At 35.9% G+C, this 19,647-nt stretch overlaps 1 protein-coding gene across 3 annotated transcripts in view; it reads left to right on the top strand.

The window, feature by feature from the left end:
• The window catches only part of CADM2 (cell adhesion molecule 2), a 697,075-nt gene that overhangs the window by 574,622 nt on the left and 102,806 nt on the right, over positions 1-19,647 (top strand). For all 3 annotated transcript variants that reach the window (XM_074901140.1, XM_074901148.1, XM_074901138.1), the window contains one exon: positions 18,873-18,963. In XM_074901140.1, the coding sequence (XP_074757241.1) occupies positions 18,873-18,963 (91 nt within the window). The remainder of the gene's footprint in view (positions 1-18,872; positions 18,964-19,647) is intronic.

Raw genomic sequence — 19,647 nt, 5'->3', positions numbered from 1 at the left:
ACCATGGATAAAGCAGTATTTTATTATTGGTGACAAGGAGATAAGAATAGGCTATTATTGTCCTTTCCTTACCACGTACGTCTCCATGGTCAACACACTGAGAAGTCTTCCACTGGGCAAGTTTATAAAGGAAACTGTATAAAAAGAGGAGATTCAGGGAACTAATTATATGGTTCAGGACAGAGCCTTGAAGGAAGAAGATGAGAAAGATGATTTACTAGAGCAATCCCAAAGATTCTGAATTGAGTACATCGCACTGGAACTGAGCCCCTTTATTTTATTCTCCCGGCATTGCTCACCAACCTTGTGGGTATTACTGAAGTCACTGGAAACTTCTGACTTTTTTCCATCCATCCATGAGACTTCAAACATATAAGAGACATCCTATTTGTATTAATGAGAGGCATGCTCACAGGACCCAATGTGAGCTGACCCAATGCCACCTGACAGCAGTTCCAAAATAGTGCTGATAAAACAGATGAATTATGGGACCCCATGAGAAGAGTCAGGAGAATTTGTTAATCTGACATCTTATAGGCTCCAAAATCACAACCAAGTAGTGGTTCATTGGTCTGTAGGGCACTTGTTCTGGATGTCCCAGGGGTATTTCAGATGAGCAGAGAGATATGGGAGAATAGTAAGCAAGTACCTTATAATGGTCAAACAGAACAGCACAGGTGAGCATCAGTTTGACAGAGATCAGGTGCACAGTGATTGGGCATCACTAGAACTGCACTTGGTTTTTAAACACCTACCTAAAATCTGATTTATTTTATCTGTGGTATGTGGATGCTCCTTACAAATTATCAGCGTGTCATCAGAAGTTAGAAAAAAAGGGCAACAATAAAATTTCTAGCTATTTCTGTCCTGTGTAATTATGCTTGAAAGTAAAATAGTCTTCTTTGTTTCAAGCAACTAGCCCCTGACAATGGACAAAACTTTTGTAGCTTGATCAAAACAAAAAAAGCAAAGAAAAGGAAAACAACAAAACACAAGGAATTACAGGATTGTGTTTTGCATTCAATGGATGATAGGTAGAGAAAAGGGAAAGCAATGCAATGGTTGGAATGACAGATTTTTATTTATGCCTAGTGAAAATAGAATAAAATTAAATCTGTCCTAGACAATGAGACTATATGAAACAGATATTTGTAATGAGTCCATGGAGAGATGTAGATAGAGGTGCTTATGAGCCCACACAGCTGCTTTTATCATCAGCTTTAATAGGAAGTAAACTTAACAAAATGAAAGCCAGTAATGCCATCAGCAGTGCTATCAATATGGAATATACTTTATTCCCTCTTCTTCCCTTTACACAAATCTTAGCTCTTATTAATGTGATAAAGCAATCAAATCAGCTTTCCCCAGTAGTATTGCAGTACATGAAATTAAGCCGAGGACTAAACTTTTAAGAGAAAAAAGTTTTTATGTTCTCTTAATATATATTTGTGTATGTAATAGAAAGAATGTCTGAGCCCTTCTGCTGCTCTCATTTTTTAATGGTTAGGTCCAGAAGTAGAGATTACCTATATTATTTATAGCTTGACCAAAAGGATATCTTGAAGGAGACCATTATCTGTCCTTGTTTTCACATGGCTTTCCAGAATAATTTTGTAGACTTCAAATATTAAAATAATAGGGATGCTATTGGGGAAAATATACTGTACCCCACTCCAGATTGTGGGATAATTAGCTCATCCAATCTTTTGAACTTTATTTATCACTCATTTATGTTACATCCCACTTATGCTTAATCCTGTTCATCTGTATGTCATGCTCTGTGCACTGCAGGGCAGACCAGTTGCCCAAGTCTTTGTCGTGCTGAAAGGTTTAGCCGTAATTTAGTTTCTGCTTGGCCAGCAGAGGTTTGTGGTAGCATGACACTGCTTGCTGAGTTTATTTTTCCTCTGACCCTCACTGTCAACAGTAAACCTAAAATAGACTTGTATCCCCCGTGGTTTTGCTCTGAAGTTTGCTTGTCAGCCTAGCTGCCACTGATTATTAGGAAGTGCTTCTTGTAAGTGATAAATACAAATCTCAAAGGGATATTTCATTTCATTGTTTACTTCTGTGTTCAAACTGAACTAAGAATTCATTCTTTATTCCTGTATTAAAGAATCACAGGTGCAGAACTTCAATTTTGAAAACTTCTCAGTATGATGTATACTGTAACTCCTCATGCACACTCCTGAAAAGACATTTTGAGGGCAAGTACAACTTCTGGTCCACATCTGGGTAGTGAGTGAATTCTGCTCATTCCTCCTCAATGTCTCAGACACGTGTTGTTTCCCAGAAGCAGCATCTTCACTTTCCTCCGGGTCTTATCTGAGCAGAAGCCAGCCAACACATTGCTTCCTACTGAACAGAGTACCATAAAATTACCCAGTGGTAATTACCTTACCTTAGTGAAGATTCTCTGACTACAGTAAATTACCCAGCAGATCTCAGTAAAAATTAATTGTGTAAGTCTGCCCCAGAGGCTGCTTTTGAAGCTTTAAAGTGAAATCAAATCATTTGAACTTCAAACCTAATCATCGTGATTCTAAAATGGCAGCTGTGATGTGATCCGTACTAACGGACTCAGTGAGATTTTGCTCAAAAGCTGACCACACTCCCAAATGACAGCACTAATAAGCTAAATATGTGTTATGTAAAGAAGTGTCTAGAGAGGCAATTTTGAGTAAATTCTATATTGGCAGACACAGATGTGCAGTGAATTGTCAGTCTGACAAGTCTATAGACATCAGCTAACTTGCTTCTACAGGCTATTCCAGTGATGCTGTTTCTTCATTTGTGGGTTGTTACTAGATTCCTTTGCAATGAACGTCTGAACTTGACTTTGAAATTAGGCAGCTATTCCAAGAGAATGTTGGAATTATTGGCTGGGAAATAAACTTATTGATTTTGAATTAAGTAAACAGAACGCCTCGAATGCAGCAGGTTGCAGATAAGGAAATCAGCAATGCACTTGTGCAGCCATGAGGAAAATAGTGTGTACATGTGTGCATGTGTGTCTAACAACAGTGAACTAACTGTGATTTCCAATGTATTAACAAATGCAGGTTTCTCTGACAACAGTATGGGTTTAGAATTTCTGCTGGTGTAAAGCAGAGCATTTTTTATCAAAATGCTACATTATCTGATGCTCACTAAGAGAGTTTAGCCCTTTATTTTTACTTGGTTTATTTCAAGTTTTTGTTGGAACAGTTTCTACAATTACACATTCTGAGCAAAAAAAAGTAGAAAATATATGAAATATATGTGTGTGTGTGTGTGAATCTGACAATATAAGATACTAAGTATATATTATAATATACACTCATATAGTACTGCATGAAATAAGGCATTATAAAAAAAGACAAAGGGTTGTGCATAGTTGACAGACCCTTTGTCTGTGAAGAATGCCTAAAACACTTGCAGGTGCAGGTCAGAAAAGTGTTCAGAGAAAAAAAAAAGTGTCCGCTTCAATCTTAATGTGTAATTCTAATGAATTAAGTACATTAAAAATATGTTAGGTTGACTGTTCAGGATGACTTTCTCAGCCATGGACTTGCTGTCTTTTTGTAGCTCAGAAGGAGCAGATTTGTGCCCATGCAAAAGCACACAAAATTGGACACCTCTTAGTTATGATATAAGGGGGGGGGGGGGGGGGGACGGAGACGGGACGGGGATGAACGACACACACACGACACGACACACTTTTCCCTGTTGCCTACACGTGGTCCCTCTATACTGTAAATGGGTATAATATGTGTCACATACATTTTCTTTTAACTGTGTGGCTGAGGCAGACCATTTGTCTTTTTGAAGCTGTTCAACTAAGACATTAGATTTTAATTTTCTTTTAGTGTGTTGCTTTCTTTTTACTTACTTTAGTTATTTTCCCCAACTTTGTGCTTAAAAAAACTTTTTCCTCTTCAAGTTTGGCATGAGTTATCTCCTTTTTTCCTTGGCCTCAGGATTTAATTTTTTTTTACTTTTTATACTTCAGGTATGTCTCCTAGAACTCCCCAGGAATTAAGGAGTACTCATACTTTAGGAACAAAGGCACATTTCTCATTTTTGGAAGCAGCTTGTACTGTCTAAGCAGAGAAAGTGTTTTATCGAAGTGAAGAAAATATGACAGCTAAAAGAAATTTCCTTCACTGATGCTGATCTTTTTTGGTTTCTGATCAGTCAACAGCATTATTGGTCATTCTCATTTGCCTATGACAATCTCTTCATCATGCTCTGTGACACCCTCAAAGACACACTGGCTAAAAGTAAAATCTGAGTCTATTTGGCATGATTACACACTACCTCAGTCTTTCTATAGACTGGCAAGAGATGCATCCCCAGAGCCAGGAAATGGTTTACTAACTAGGCTAATGAGGTGTCACAGCCTTACAATTTTTCATTTATTTTTTTAAAGGCCCCAAAATACTGAGCCAGCTCAAATAAATATAGATGAACTGTATGCTAAGTCAGAAGTGAAAATAGATGGAGTGTTTGTAAGAGCTGAAACTTGTTCTGGCTTTGCCATGAGAGAAAATGTTTATCTAACTGTATCTTTAGTCGATAAGCTTAAGCACCCAATTCTTCTTTAACTTCTGATACAGTGAAAAGACCTGGATTCTCCAAGGGCATAATTCTCTAGGGCCATAAAAAACCCAAACAAACTACCTTGAGATTTGCACATCAAGGGCTTTTCAGTTCTCCATTCCAAATTAGCACAATTTCCTTTCTTGCTATAACCATTTTGCCTTAGAATAGTTCGAGTGTTTGGGAATTATGATACCTTAAGAGACCTTTGGAACTCATGGAAAGTGGCCAATATCTCAAGCTTAAGCCTTCTTTCAAGAGTAACATGATGGCACAGATGCAGCAGCACATTCTCTGGCATGGCGCATCCTACTGCACACTGTTCGTAAAAAATGGTAATATATTTCCCATCCTGAGTTAATGGAGGGTAGTAGCTGCTTAGTGCAAAATACCACCCATCAACTTGATCACCTGGGCTTGGCTATAGCAATACTGTTTTCAGGTTGTACTCCATCTCTACAGAACAGGAGGCCTGGACCTTGGGTTCTTAGATCTCTGCTTTTCAGGTGGGATTCTCTATCTGTCCTTTATCTCACAACTTAGATGGTCTTACTGATTAAAGCTACTTTTTGTTCCTGCTTTAAAAGGAAGAGGTCTATGTTTTCTGTGCAATCTGCAGACAGGACCTTGGTGTCTCACAAAACCTCCCTCTCTGATCATAGGCAATCTCTGTAAGCCTAAGAAATCAGGCTTACAGAGCCTTCACTTCAGTGAAAATCTGCCAGCTGTTTAAATCCTTTAGAAGCTCATGAGGGTAAGATAGATGTTTTCTTAAATGGCTACCCAAGTCTGACAGAGAGGTACCTTGCAACTGCTGCTCCCATCCTTTAGAGGTCAGCTATCTGAGTAATGTTCCCTGCTTTTCCCTTTCCATGAAGATGTTCTGTTGGACTGCCACGACCTTGATAATGAATGAATTTCAAGATCTTTCAGTTGACTCCCTGTTATATTGTGAGATATGTTTACCCTTATACACATTTAGGTTTCCACCCAAGACTCACCCATGTTGAGATACTCTTCTGGTGTTTTACCCAAACAGGTGTGGGGGTTTTTAATCCCTGAATCACAGTGTGAATGTTAATATGGACAATAAATATATAACAGTGTTAGTTCAATACTTTGGTGACCGGATTTGCCTTCTGTCTCCATTAAAGGAGGGATATTTCCAATATTTACCAGTGCAAGATGCAGTTAAAAGTAGTAATAAAAAGAATGCAAATTAAAGATACGGCTTCAGTACATGTACGCCTCTACATATTGAATGAAAAGTAAATAAGAAGTTATTCTATTTAATTATTTAGCTCAATAATTATGTAAACACCATGTTAATAAGCAGAATTATCTTGTTTAAACTTTTAATATTAGTGAATGTTTGAAACAAATGAAACATAAAGCATAGTTATTGTAAACAGTAAAGAATGATATCTATGAACACGGAAGTTCAGTGCCACAATTTGCATGTTTAAATGAGATCAATTAGGTTAATGATGGATGAAAATAAGGAATCCATGATTTAAATGCAAAATAATTCAAAAAGTTGTAGGTCCATGTACTGCCAAACTTTCATCTTTCAAAGGGGATATCTAGTTCAATGGGTTAATGTACAATCCTGACCTTTCCCATCTGGAGGCTTATGTTCAAATATGGTTTACAAGTGAAATATAATCTAATATAATTTATTTCTCTTTAAAATCTTTTGTAGAAAAATCCAGGGTGGCTTGTCTATTCTGCATAAAATTTTAAAATATAGTGTGGGAGGTTATTCCATTTGCTTGTCATGTGTTTAAGAGAGGGTTTAAGAAGGTTTCAAAGGAAGTTTGGCAAGGAATGTTTAATAATATTAAATGTAGGATGTTCAGGAAATAAACATAAAATAAATACAATTCCGTTTCAGAGGAATAAGCCTTTAGGCATAGCAAAGAGACAACCTGTGGTAGAAGGACTGAAAAGACAGAGGGCATGGCTACACTGAGAAATGGAGCACAGTGAGGTTGTCCCTGAACCTGTTCCAAATGCATGTTTGAGCTGCACAGTGCTTTCCCATGTAGAGATGCTAGCTTCAGTCAGTGTGATGACGTTTTCAAATTAATGAGCATTGGTGAGCTAACAACTGTTTTGTCTCTGGAGGGGAAGCTGAGGACAGAACCTTACAGAGCTCACGGTAGGCTTTTGAGGTTGCATAGTTAATTTGGCCACAACTGGCCACATGCCATTGTCATCAGTAGAGATCCCCACAGTGAGTCAGTCAAGCCACTGTAGGATATTCTTAGGTCAACATAAGAAAGAGAACATTAGTTCATCTACCTGAAAAGACCAGATAACTAGTGTAATGGAGTAAAAAAGGCAGTGCAGCTGATTTCCTGTAATGATAAACCTTTCTCTGTGTAAGGAGGTAGGTTCCAGAAATAATGATTTATTACAGACAGCCCAGCAGCATTGTTCCCAAGACTGACTGATTTTTGAAGCTTCTAATCTAACAATCAATTACTATGAAAGAGATTTTAAAAATAATTTCTCTGTATTGTATTTGATAAGGAAAATGCCTACATGGATATAATGTGAATTTATTAGATGATCTATGTTAGAGATAGGTAGTGGAAGGTTGAATTTACAGAAAAAGTAGAAAACAAGTTTTTAAATATACTTGTTATAACTACTTTATATTGGGTAGCACTAACAGAACAATAAAGACTGAGTGGCTGAATGACAATCCGGTGTCTGAGAAGTTCCACATCAAGTCCCAGTTGGAGCAAGAATTTTTCAGGTACATAACTAAGATTCATTGAGCTCCATGCTGCCTTTGAAAATATGCTTAAAATATCTTTTCATTTTTTCTTAGCCTACATTTGGTGTTATTTCAAACTGGATCATCTTGGAAGGAGACTGAAAATTACAGAATCTGTATAACTCACACCCCAGGTCAACTCTGGTCACATTCTGCCTGTCAGCCTAATGACAGAAGGACAGAGCTGTTCCAGACCTTCCCTATAGAACAATTTGTGGTCTGTTTATTTCTAAAACTAAAGACTAGCAAGCAGGTGAGGCAGTTTGGAGGAAAACGTACATAGAAATTGTTAGTAGGACCTCCCAAGGAATAGATGCCCTTCATGAGGGTGTGGTATATATTTATAAGAAACAAGTCAAATTTTAATGCCCTGGTTAGCTATATTTATACAGATTAAACTTTTATAGTGTCCAGTATCTGATATGAATGTCAGAGAAGGGCTTGAAGGGGTATTTGGGTATGCTGAACATCCAGACTTATTTACTCCTTCAGCAGTTTTGGATGTGCTGCAATTCTCAGGCCATATTCAGGATAATTAAACTGCACATAGCAGAAAACTGAAGGCCTTAAGCAAAAGAAACTGAGGATGCAGAGGATAAAGATAGATTGAAAGGTCATGTGCTGACTCAGAATTAGGCATTTCTTGATAACATACACGATTCAGGCAAAAGGCTTTTTTTTCTCTTGCTTATTTTCTTTACTCCTCTTAGGTGACATGGCAAAATGAGATAAAATATAAATAAGATGGAGAGAGCATGGTGTAAGGCAATGGAGATGTGAAAAGGAACAGAGATTTACATTTCTACAGAGACTGGCAAAATGGAGATTGTTTAGTCTGAAGTGACATGACAGAAATAATTAAGATAAAAGTGGTAAAACTAAGCTTCATTGTTTTGCATTCAGTGAAGAAAAGAGAACTGAGTTGCCAAAGAAAATATTATTTCTACTGTATCGTTCACATGTGTATGGGATTTAATGGATAACTAGGAAACCAGTGACCATTCTGCAAAAGCATGTAAAGGGGAATAGCTGTATCTGGTGCTAACTATCTTCATGAAGTGGCACACATTTAGAACTGTGGTGACAGTGCCACTCTGTCTACCATTTAAGTCAGCAGGGTCTACTGATATATCCAATGCTATGTTCACATTTATCTCTGCCAGATTTAAGACCAAGCACAGTGTAGGTAAGAATGATCAATGAACACATTACATGACAAAGGAAGGTCAAGGTTTTAACACATTTTAAATGGAGCAGAGAGAAACCACGAAGCTTTGGTAATGTACCTCCATCTTCTCTTTTACCTTCCCAAACCTCCAAGCCACTCATTATGCAGTAAGACATCTTAATTATTTTTTTTTCTTTTTAGCAATTGTGGTGAAGGAATCTGGTATGACTGACAGGTGAGATGTTGAAACAGCTACTATGGATGTTTTTAACAAGGTATCAGATAATCAGTGTTCACAGAATTAGTAACCTAAAGCATTTCCTAAAGGTTGCTGTTTGAATTCAGTCACTCATGAATTACGAGTGTCAGGAGGAAATATTTCACTGATAGAGCTTTCTTTTTCCCCACATTGGCATTTGGCTTGTTGGTTTGCATCCAGAAGAGTGACTTCTGGTAAAACTGTTGTCACTTTTTTCTTCAACATCGTTTTAAACTAAATTTAAAAAGATAAAGGATGACATAATAGTTATCTAAGAATCTCGCATAACAAAGACACCGTATGCTGTTTCTGGTCCTGCTTGACTGTAAAGTAGTTTTTAAAGGAGTGTAAAAAGAAGATGTAGGAATATCCATTCAGACACGGTACCAAGTATTTACTTTTATCAAAGCTAAGTGTTTAAAAATATTATAGAGCTTAATTTTACTGTATTGTTGAATACCTTTACTGAAATGAAGTACCATTGCCATGACACAATCATTTGATCTAGGTTGTCTCACCCACAAATACTACTAATAAAATAATTTGTCTGATACATAATACTGGGTTTTTCTCTCATCTGTTTAAGCAATAAATCATTGTTATATTCTGAAGCAGAACATCAAACTTACTGTATCTCCCAGGGTCATTTGATAAAGTTTACCAATACAGACTTGCATTGCGGGTGCTTATTCAAAGCAATAGGGCACAGGCAGAAGCCATGCTACTTATCATTTACAGAAGCAGCCCAATTTTGGGGAATGCTGATTCACAGCTGTAGGATGCACGCAGCTGGTAAGTGTAAAAGCTATTAAAAATGGTGAGCACTTCCACAGAGCTGATTAGAGTGCTCCTCTCTCTTCTTTCAGATCTCATTTGGGATATCCAATTTGATGTTTATTTTTGCACATATGAGAGTGGTTTGTCCTTGGAATTTACTTTAAAAGTCTTTTTTTTCCTAAGCTTAATTACTTAGGTTTTTTAGAAATAGGAATAAAATTGAGTAGGAATACAGAATTTTCAAGAAGTTTTGTAATTGCTATCCATCTATGAAAATTAGAATCTTTTCATGGTTTATGGGGGGAAAAAATAAATACCTTAAACTGTCCTGTGCTTACTCCAGTGCTAATTAATCTGGATGGTAGATATATCATCATTTTCAGAGGTATCTGCTTATTTTATCTTTGCATCTGGAAATGATGGAAAGGTTCCAAGGCAATAAGAGAGAAAAGCATGATGAAAGATGTAGAAGGCTGTGACATAAACATGTTTTTTGAAAATACAGTCAAAACCAGGTAGAAAATAAATGAATTAGTCTCTCAGGAAATACTTTTAAAATCTTATCATCTGGCAGTCATTTATTACCAGGTAGCAATAATCTTTTATTATCGGACTGTGAGTTTTTTATAACATTTTTTAAAATGATAGCACCAGAACTGTTGTTGTTCACTGCCACAATAAAATATCAGGGAAATTTATAGAAGCTTTTCAACATTCAGAAGGTTTGTGGTTATAAAATAAAACTATGAAGTAAAGACATGCTGTTGGTAGCTCATAATTTAGCTAAACCTGTAAGAAGAAAAGTGTGTTGTAATGAATCATTCATGCTAATTTGGACTCTGGTACAAAGAGGAAATGGTGGTTAGTGTGCAAAAAATCAAACAACAAGGTAAATAAATCAGTTAAAAATGGCAGAGTAAAACTGAGTAGTATAGATCCAGGCAGGAGATGCTGCTGCTCACAGTTAAATGATTATGTCAGAAATTAGAATGGTCTGGGAACAGTCAGTGGGCAACAGCAGGAAGATGGGGGGCTAATACCTTTCTGTTCCTTTTGGTGACAAAGGAAAATTTGCGAGTTTTCCTGGGCAGTGGCAATTGCTGGTTACACAGACAGCTTGAAACATAACCCTCAGTGAGACAAAGCCACCTATTCATATGAGTAGGATAGTAATATTATGATCCATTGCTCAAGGCACTCTTGTTAGAAATAATGCAGAAGGTTATGGCAAAAGAAGAGTGCAGTGGGTCTCACCAACCGGCCCAAAGCAGAATTTCATATATTGCAACAAGGCACAACCTGCTTGCTGAGAAGATGAGAATCCTCCTGTTATTCCTGGAAATCCCAACAAAATTTCCTCTAGAGAAGGAGAGAAACCTCATTTCAGTGCCTCTGCCAAATGATCTGGCAGCCAAAACATGGATGTTATACCATAGGTAGGGCCTGTGTATTTTGTTCTGTGGGCTGCCTGGGGCTTTGTGTTTTCTGAACTGGCGAGTAGTTAATATGTTTCTTGTGTTGCTTAGAGTCCATAAAGGTAAAACCTGGCATTCATGGGAAGATCACTGATCACAGTGGGAAGACATGCTCTGTCACACAACCATAGCTCTCTTCCTGAATGGATCCAATGGCATATTTCATATTATTGGATCCAGTACAGAATTACATTTTTAAACAAAGCCTTTTTTTTACTAGCAGTACTTTTAAGGCTTTTTAAAATCATTGTGTATAGAAGAAAACTTCTAGTCACAAAAGGTAATTAAAAACATCTAGTCATCATCCTAAAAGATGAAATAAGAAGGGAGTATCATTGCTTTTAGAAGGAGGGATTTGAATAACCCTCATAGCACATCCTGATATATTATGAGCACTCGTTTTCTCTGACAAACCCAGCAAGTGATATATTTGTCTCTCCCTGGATTGGTGTCTTTCCTATTACTGTTAACATAATTTACGCTCAAACAGTAAGTCCAACAAGGATCACAGACTTCATTACAACAAACTCAGCTTCTAACTGCAGGTGGAGAGATGTTCATAACATAAACTACAGAGAGAAAATCACCTTCAAAGGAAACACGCATCAGAATCAAAGTCTTCCAGTGGAGGCCTAGGGTCAAACGACATTAATGAGCTGTTTTCAATTATTTAGAACATGGTTAGGGACAGGATTGTGTTTGCCCTGATTTTGAAATAGGCACCTGACAATTTGTTTGCATGAAACTAATAATATGGGAGGGCATTGTGTTGGAGGTTTAATAATGTTTGTTGTAACACTGTATTGTATAGAGGTGTACATTTTTATTTGCAACAGGCAAACATATTTGAACAGCTGGGCCTCCCTTTCTTTCCACCATTTTCACTAGGTCTAGCTCTTTTGCTACTGGTTTGAACTTGAAAGAATAAGTGGGACATTGTGAAAGCACAGAATCCCTTGTGTTTTAAGAAAGACAGATTTAGACAGCACATATCACACTGATGTGTGTCATGCATAGTGGAAAGAACCTCACCAATGGATTTTTCTTTTTGAACCCCAAAGGCTCATAAACTAAAATAATTCAAGAGATTAATCTTTCTCTATACGCCTTATTTATATTGAACCTTATATGTTACTGTCACTAAATGGGACATTTTTTCTGTGCAAGATCTTTTAATATCCTACAGACCAGAAAAAATACATTATCTGATGAAGGGACAACAGTGGAAACCAAGAGAAATATTATTTCTTCTTGACACTGTCACCCATTTCCTTAGAATAATGTGAACCAACTTCCCAAAACTGTAAGTTGAGACCGATAGGACTTTATGTACTGATTGTTACTTAAACAGCAAATAACCTGGTTTATATTTATTATTGAACTGCTTTGATCATGGCAAAAACGTGGTATTCAGGAACAAAGAGAAGATGCAAACATTTTGCAAAATCACTGTACAGGACTCAAAACCATGAATGGATAATACTAGAGGAGATTGTCATTTTGTAGAACCCACATATTCTGTTACATCATTTTACTTTGACAAGCAGGAGTACAGACTTCATGCAGTAAACATGTTTGAAAACCTAAAGTCTTGAAGGGGTACTGCACTTCACATGAAATAATACTGTGCAAACACAAATGCCCTAGCTGAATATATATCCATTACCAGTTTCGAAGAGGTCTTCTTAAATTTGGAGTGGTATTAGTAAAATATCTAATATCTGCTTCTGGCATTGTGGTTACATTTAGTGATTTTTTTTTTTTTAATGTTTAAAATTGTTTAAGCATTAAAAATGTAGCTATCTTTGACAAATAAGAAGGATACTCTGAGGGCACCAGCTCAAAGGCCTTTGAAAACATTTCAGTAAAATTTTTACATGTAAAGGCCAAGAATGGATGAATCAAAGACACTTGATGCAAAGTGTTGAGACAACTTTCAATTAAGCATCCTAGGAAATGTGTAGGAAAAATTAAAGTTTTATGGGTTCTCCTTTTTATGAATATCATAATCTGGCTTTAGAAAGCTTTTTTTAAATGTAAGTACAGTGAATGGTATATTCCTTGTTATGTTGGTACTGGATGTAAAATAGGGACAATTTGCACGGTACTGAGTTACTTGTGGAATTCTAATTCATAATGTGGAATGGGTTAAGAATTTTCTAATGTCTGTTCTTTTTTAGTGTGTCAGAAAATCCTGGTTTATCCAAACTAGGACATAGGAAAAAAGCTTTTTCAGAATCAAAGTGAAATCTTAGTTTAAAGCCTGAGTGGAAGGGAGACTTAGAATACCTGCTAGACCCTTGCTATTGCATGGGAGGTCAGCACACAAGCCCTTCCACTCTTTGAATCAGACCAAACCCTTAATCCACAGAGTTGAATGTTCTAATCACCGATTTACTGTCAAATAAGTACTTTGCTGGATCTGATCTACTTAGCATGAATACTTCCATACTCAGTGGAGTAAGGGACCTCTTTTTCTAATAAATCACTGCATAGGTTATAATAATTTGTCTAAAAAGAACTCTTTTGGTGGGCTGATTACCAATTCTCATAAAAATCAAATTATCTGTAAGTGAGGAGTATAGAAATGGCTTCCTAAGACCTGGGGGTAGAGCAGGCCTCTAAAATCTCTTCAGGGATTAACAACACTATTTCTGTAAGTGAAAAGAAGGAGGTGTTCATGTTCTGTTCTGCTTTCTGAAACTTTAGACGCATTGGAAGGTACTTGGGGTGCTGAGTTTAAATTTCATAGTAAATTATTGCACTTATTTTTTATACCATATCTATAATTCAGCAAAGAACTTGAAAATTAGGAGCCCTGACTTGGTTTTCTACATCTGATACAATATTCCTTTGTAAGTTTCTGTAGAGGAGAACCACTAAGACTTTCTCCATTAATCCTCCTTTCACTGGAAGCCACCGAAGGCTAACGTCGGGATTTACCATTTAAGAAAATGAGCAGAGAAGTCTGGTGACAAATGCTGTTTATATTACAGCTAAACATGTCTATCTATCTATCTATCTATCTATCTATCTATCTATCTCAATTCTCTGGAGAAAAGACTGATGCAAGCCTCTTTGAATAGGTGTATTTCCAGCACTATTTGAATTCTAATGACTATGAGATCACTAATATTTCTAGTCCTGAATAGTCTACTACTTTCAATAGTAGTTTCTAAAGTCTTAACAAAATATGTACTCCACCCACCTTAACACCTGCCCAAGAAAAGAGGTGGTCTTATTTTCTGTTTCTAGGACTGTAATTACATTAACCAAAGATGATTACATTAGGGAGAGATTATTAGATAACAAATATACCATCATAACATCATCCCTTTACCCTTTTGTCTCACAAAGGGATTTTTCTTCCAAATTCTGATTATTCCCACACATCTTTTGCTGATTAATGCCCTAGGAGGCATAGGGGTCATACTCTGATTTAGTTACTCAACCAGTAGCTGGGAGTTTCATGAAATGGTATCCACGGAAGCTCTGGTAATCCAGTGTGCTAAGGACTGAAGGGACTGAGGACTTGTGAAGTTACGTAGGAAAAAGAGGCCAAATTACTTTTTTACTATCTTGGCACTAAGAAGAAGCTAGTAGAGATTTCATTTTCTGATTCTGTTGATGACCTGCTTTATGATCTTAAGTGAATTTGTTTACTTTCATGAATTCAGTTTTCATTTTTACATTTGGCTGTCAAGGGTTTACACATATAGTTTAACATAACATCATAGGGGAATCTTCCAGCAAGTTCCATGTGATTACTTTATATGAGAAAATTTATGTCAAGAAATTTATATGAAAAAATTTAATCCTGCACGTAACCTTATGAGGGTTTGGCAATAAAATAATATAAATACATAATGAAATCTTTCTTACTTCAAGGAATGTAAAAACAGCAAAAGCATTTTGAAATAAAACAAACAAACCAACCTTTTAACATTGAAGATCTGATTAACAGCAAAGGTGTGGTCACTGATAAGAATGACCTTTATTTTGAAACAGCTTCAAAGAGATTAAATCAATCAGTAAAGCAGTTCCATGAGGTATTAACATTGCCATTAGTTTTTGCTAAGAGTACAACAAAAATCATGTGCTGAAATGTTTAATTTCTTCATGTATCAGATAACATTAATTACCAGTGTAAACTGAAATCAATTTTCCGCATGCATTCACTGATTTTGTATGTTGCTGAATAAAGATGATATTGCCTGATCAAAAATAGATAAATCTTCCCAAAGCTTTGAAATGGCTTCCCTGGTCTTGCTTAGTGAGATGTACCTGAATCCTAGAAAGACAGATGAAATACACTCAGTGGAACTTTAGCCTTTGGTCTGCTGAAACAGCAAAGAATATATATTAAAAAAAAAAAAAAAAACATGCCATAGTTTTTATCTGTAACCACTGCTGTTATTTCCAGCAAAAAAGGCAGATTCTTGGCACACAGGGGTAGAAGATGTCTTGCTATGTGTCTAAAGTCATGTCTGAGTCTCAGTTCAGATTGGTGCTAGCAATCAGTTGCAGTTCATAAGTACCTCATTACTCAAGCTAAAGACTGGAGGACCAAACAGCTCTCATGCTGCTGGAGATGCATATAAATAAATAAGTCACTGAGTATTGAAACCAGCCTGTTTTAATGTAAAGGCTTGCTATATTACCTACACTCACATAAACCACTGTGTTGGTATTTTTTAATTGGATTTTCCCAATGCTTATTCTTTTTGGAATATTTATCTCCTCCACAATGTCTTTAGAGATCAGGATAAGGGCATATTTGTAGGTATTGTAAAGAAATTTTAGTCACCAGTCCCTTGTTCATAAGAATTCTGCTTGAAATACTGATCTACAATATTTTATTGCGATGAAATTACTGGGCCAAATCCTAAAAAATATTAAATTATTAAAGTTCTAGCAAGTTTAAGTGATGTAAATTGGTATACTTCTACTGACTTTAGAGAAGGACCCACAATAAAGCCCCTGATCCTACTCCTTTTGTTTGTTTTGGTTGTAAAAGTAGATATTTTTTTTTACATACCTACATTATTTATAACAAGCATATCTGAAAATAAATCAACCTCTCTCACTGCATTACTGTTCTTGATCTCTTTTTGTTTCTTTAGACTTTGTTTTCTAGTGGTGGTGGTGGTGTTTGCTGGAGATTGGATGATGTTCCAGTTGTTATGATTAATACTTCTGAGTGTGACAGGTTAAGGCTCGCAGTATTGATAGAGTGCATTTAAACTTGTCAGATTCTTCTAAAATGAACAGTCCTAGCAGGAGGTAGTATTTTGTAACAGCATTTTGTGTTCTGGAAAAACATCAGTCAGCAGGGGTTTATTATCTTTGTTAAAATAACATATTTAGGTTAGTTTTGATGCAATTATTCTAAGGATTTCTTCTCATTTTAAATATTGATGTGAATGTCAAAGTGGAGGACAAGTTTGTCTTAAAAGTTTTCGCCTTATAAGTGTACCCTTTATTTCTTGAGAGAAATCAAGCACAGCATGAAAACAAAGTGGAAACAATAACACTGAGAATGAAACACCCAAAATAGAATATCAACTAGTTTTTGAAAAAGGACTGTTATTAAATACAGAAATTGTCAATTGTAAGCTTCCCTAAAAACTATATATTGAATTAACCCCTGTGTTTCCTGTTTTAAAGATGCAAGTAGTTACTGTACAAGTCAACAAAGGAAAACTACAAGGGAATATATTTCCTACACTACTTCATTGTGCATTAGAGAGTGAAACATACATATAAGACCTTTCTTATTCTGTGCTAGTAAGCTCTGTTTAGAAGTACATGGAGAACAGGAGCTGTCTGGAGTATTAAATAAAGTGGGAATGGGAACTTCAGGTTGGGGGAAACAGCACTGCATTGATCCATGCAAATGAAAGCTTAATTGTCTGAAGTCCACTCTTCTATTTTATGTGGGTCATTTACAGTAATGTGTAAAATGCTGATTATTTCTTAAATATTTAAGGCATTAATACTAGCTAGATGGTCCTTTAATTTCTTTCTTCACCTGTGGCTATCATGATTACTTCCACCAAAGTTCAGCTCTTTTTAATATTTCTCTGGAAACCTCTTGATCTTATTGCATTAGTTGTCTCCCTCCCTCTGTTAAATTCTTCATGGATTCCTATCTGTTACTAATTTGTTCCTCTGGTTCAATGTATAGTCAAGAGAGTAATTTATTCATCTTCAATAGCACCACTGAAATCACAGAAGTACTTGATGCCCTGATTTATTAAGGCACTTGAGGTCAGTGCCTTAAGCATGTGCTGAAAATGAAGCAAATGCCAGCACGACCTCCAAAGAATTAGTCACCTACATAATGGTTTGCAGGGTCCCTAAAAATATGAACTTGTGGAACGGATTTTCTACTGGTGTAAGGTTAGTGCAGCTGTACTGAAAGCTAAATGACGCTGACAATGCTTTCAGTGGAATTATGACAACCCTGCACTAAGCCTTCCCCTTTTCTTGTCTCGTGCCATGCTGATACATTATAATATGCCAAAAATAAAAATCAAAGTTAGAAAAATGCTTCCGACATTTTTAATTGTTCATATGCCATTTAGTGTTCAACAGGACTATTAGCATCTCAATAAGAAATTATATTGTTACAGCATATAATTTTTTTCCATTTGACTTTGTAGGGTCATATTGCCACACTCTTTCACGTTTCCTTGATAATAGGATATCTGTGGTGTCACTGCTACCCCACTGCTAATGAAAATAGGAATTGCAAATTGGATGAGACAAAACTTGGATACTCTAGATTTGCAGGTTAAAGTATTTCTTGTGCCATAGATGAAAGTGTGTGTTTTGTATTAGGAAAATGTGAAGGAAACAAGAATTTGTTTTCCTATTGAGTCTGAAAGTTTTCCTCGCTATGACTATGAACTCTTTTTGCTTTCGTTAAGGAAAAAAAAATATTTTGGATAGAGATGTTTCTTTATGGTCTTTTTTTCCTTACAAGAGGTGCCCCTCTAACTCATGTAAAACATTTTGATTATGGGGATATATCCTTGCAGCCAGCTGGCAAAGTTTTTCAAAAGTTAAAGATCTACTGCAAATATTTATTTGCATGAATTCACAGTACCTATAATGTATATCTTTTTACAATTAAAACTATGAAGTTAATTCCAATGTATAGGAATAATGTTTTTAAATTTTTAGGACAGACTTTATAAAGTGTTTTTTGAAGATATTTAAAACATTCTCTTTGTGAACTTTGTTTTAAAAAAAGAATGTTCTATTTTAGGGGCAGCGTTATTCAATTTCAGAAATAATATCCTGTAAAATGCCTGTAACAAGGTATTCTATCTGAAAGCCCATTGTAGCTTTCTTATTATGAGTTTCAAGCTTCTGCAACAATAAAAGTGTTCTTATTCAAATGTATATTATTGCATTCATTCCTCTAATAGCAGCATTCCATCATATCAACCTATAAATAGACAAAGAAACAATTGCACAGAATACTTGTTATTCATCCTCAATATTTTTTATTTTCTTGATAGATATCCAACTTTGGAATAGTGGTTTGGAGTATTTGCATTGAATACAGAAAGAAAAAAGTTATTTCCTCTGAGTATACATGTGCTTTCTATCTGTGTTGCCTTGGAATGTAAAAAGTTACCAGTTTAGTTCCATTGTCATCCTGAAGAGAATGGAAATTGCACAAGACTCCATATAAAAGCATCTCCAAGTGTAAATTAAATCTATGGTATAGTCTTTTGTAAACAGAGAACAATGTACTCTTAGATAATAAATCTATTTTGTGTATATCAACAAGATGTCTATTTTTTTTCTTCCTAGATACACCTTTAGTTAAAATCATTTCTTCCAATTCATGGCCTGAAGAAGGACAATCTATAATTTTGACTTGTGAATCCAAAGGAAAACCAGTGTAAGTGATTTAACAAGTAATATGTTTTTGTTATTTTCCTTATTCTTCTGTGATTACAATCTTCAGCTGCAGAAATCTGCTGGTTTTGTCTCGTCCTGGGGTGTAAAGTAATCTCTGGTATAGAAAACCCCTTGAAGCCTGTCTTCATTAAGTGTCTATAGAGGATTGGTCTTTTACTTTGTAATTTATTTTAGTTTTCAGGAAGAATTCCAGCTGTGAGGTGGGGTTTTTTTCTGTCAGGTATATCAACCTGAAAGGAGTGCAGGCTTAATCAGTCACTGTTTACATCATTGAATTCATGATAGAAGAGAAAACGTTTCATGAAAATCTTCCTACATCAACTAGCCTCAGAGAAAATACACCAAACTTTCTGGATGCTTTGGCTGTCATTTATAGGGGAATTTGAAGTTTAATGATATGTGCAAGTTGGCTGTCTGTTTCTACTGGAATTTGAAAAGATGTAGCCTGCTTTAAAAATTTAAATTGATTTACCTGGAAAATATCATCTCTTCCATCAGTATTTTTAAAAGTCAGACCTGCAGAGATTCTTGCACAGAATCTACTATTTAAATAGACTTCACTCTTTAAAACATATCTACTCGGATGAGCTGTTATATATTTACCCATAAAGGTACATAAATAATCCGATTGCTTATAATTAAGTTAACATGAATCAAGTTTCTT

The sequence above is a fragment of the Athene noctua genome, chromosome 1, assembly GCF_965140245.1.
Source record: "Athene noctua chromosome 1, bAthNoc1.hap1.1, whole genome shotgun sequence".
In the NCBI taxonomy this organism is placed as follows: Eukaryota; Metazoa; Chordata; class Aves; order Strigiformes; family Strigidae; genus Athene; species Athene noctua.
This window is presented reverse-complemented; position numbering and strand designations above follow the sequence as displayed.